At 27.4% G+C, this 2,431-nt stretch overlaps 1 protein-coding gene across 1 annotated transcript in view; it reads right to left on the minus strand.

Moving 5' to 3' along the window:
• The window catches only part of LOC113827177 (aldo-keto reductase family 1 member A1), a 24,203-nt gene extending 22,013 nt beyond the window's left edge, over positions 1–2,190 (minus strand). The window contains exon 1 of the mRNA XM_070137655.1: positions 2,046–2,190. Coding sequence (XP_069993756.1) covers positions 2,046–2,120 — 75 coding nt within the window. The 5' untranslated portion in view covers positions 2,121–2,190. The remainder of the gene's footprint in view (positions 1–2,045) is intronic.
• Positions 2,191–2,431: the final 241 nt, after the last annotated feature.

Consider the following 2,431-nt stretch of genomic DNA (forward strand, 5'->3'; position numbering starts at 1 on the left):
CTGTTTATTTATCTGTTTATCTATCTATCAGGTAAAAGATTCCTGGATCCGAGTCACCGCCATCTAAGTTGGGATAAAACGCACGTCTAATAAAAAATCATAAAAATCTGTTCATAACTTTTTGATTTATGCGAACTAACAGACAAACAAGCAAACAAACAAACTAGCCAAAGCTACCAAAAACATAACTTTCTTGGCGGAGGTTATAATAATAATAATGATGGAAGTGATAATGATAATGATAATGATGATATATCAACGAAGATGATGATAATAATAATATATTATAATAATAATTATGATAGTAATGATAATGACAATTATAATATAATCAATGATGATGATGATGATGATGATGATGATGATGATGATGATGATGATGATGATGATGATGATGATGATGATGATGATGATGATGATGATGATGATGATGATGATAATAATAATAATAATAATAATAATAATAAAGATACTACTACTACTACTACTACTACTAATAGTGATGAGGACTAAAAATAATAATAATAATATGGTAATAGTAATGATGATAATGATAGTAAGAATTATAATAATACAGCAATAATGACAACAACAACAACAATAATAATGATAATAATCACAGTAATAATAATAATGAAAGTGGTAATCATGATAATAGAAATGATAGTGATAATGGTAATAATAATAATAATAATAATAATAATAATAATAATAATAATAATAATAATAATAATAATAATAATAATAATAATAATAATAATAATAATAATAATAATAATAATAATGATAATAATAATGATAATAATAATAATGATAACAATAATAATGATAATAACAATAATGATGATAATGAAAACAATGATAATAACCAACAACAACAATAATGATAATAATAATAATAATAATAATAATAATAATAATAATAATAACATAATCATAAAATTCTTAATGATAATGATGATAATAATATTAATAGTTATGATAACAACAACAACAGCAACAACAACAACAAGAACAACAACAACAATAATGATAATGATAATGATTACAATAAGGATAAAAATAACAACAACAACAATAATAATAACAAAAAAGACACTAGTAATGATGAATATCATAATGATAATGTTGATAATAGAAATGATGATGATAATAATAATAATATAATGATGATGATAATAAAAAGAATGATGACAATATAATGATAATGATGATAATGATAATAATAAGGATAATGATAATGATAATAATAACAATAATAATAATAACAATAGTAATGATAATGATACTACTGCTACTACTAATAACAATGATAATAGTAATAGCAACAATAGTATCAATAAAAATTGATACGAATGATAATAATAATGATGGTGATAACAAAAACAATAATAATGATGACAACAATAATGATGGTCATAACAATAATAGTAATAATAATAATAATAATAGCATCAACAAATGCATGGAGGATAGGCCTTGCAAGAGATATGCGTTCATAAATTCCTTGAGTCTTGGCTCATTAAACCAGTGTTGATATCACCCCTGATCTTGCATGGCAATATATATATATTTGTTTATATATAGAATTGTGATTATTCTTTTTTTCTTCTTTGCTTTTGCTTGAATTTTCTCTCTATCTCATTTCTTTTTGTCTGTGTTTCCTACTTCCCTTTTTTTCTCTATGTGCAATTCATTCTAATATACTATCTCTCTCTCTCTCTGCATCTACTTCTCTCTTTATCCCCCCCTCATTCTTTCTCTCTCTCTCTCTCTCTCACTCTAGGCTTTCAAGGGTCATCAACATTATTTTCTTACAATCCATAACATGAGTATCAAAATATTTATTCTATATCATAAAAGTAGTGCATTAACGTGAAGATATCGATGCTTATGTGAAAGACGAAAGACGAACAAAATAGTTAAGAGACGAAATTGGTCTTACACTCCCTTTTGGACACGCATACCCTCATCCAGTATAGACTAGCCTTACCAACAAATATCCACAAAATATCCATCTTGACGTCTCTAACAAGCCACATTACCTTATACGTCCCCAGCCCCACCATGGGCATTTTCCCTCCGTTGTGGAGTGTGATTGCCGGGATGCGAGAAGACATGGTGCAGGAGAGCTGGGTGCTGGGCGTCGGGCAGGCGGCGGGCTGGGAGACACTGGCCGAAAAGCATACTCGGTGGCGTCACCTCTTAAAAGTGCGATAAGCTTTGTTTAGTCAGGCAGAGTCTCAAGGTCACTGAGAGAGAGAGAGAGAGAGAGAGAGAGAGAGAGAGAGAGAGAGAGAGAGAGAGAGAGAGAGAGTATATATGTATATATAGCCTATATGTTTATATATATGTATGTATATATATATATATATATATATATATATATATATATATATATATATATATATATATATATATATGTATTTAT

The sequence above is a fragment of the Penaeus vannamei genome, chromosome 23, assembly GCF_042767895.1.
Source record: "Penaeus vannamei isolate JL-2024 chromosome 23, ASM4276789v1, whole genome shotgun sequence".
In the NCBI taxonomy this organism is placed as follows: Eukaryota; Metazoa; Arthropoda; class Malacostraca; order Decapoda; family Penaeidae; genus Penaeus; species Penaeus vannamei.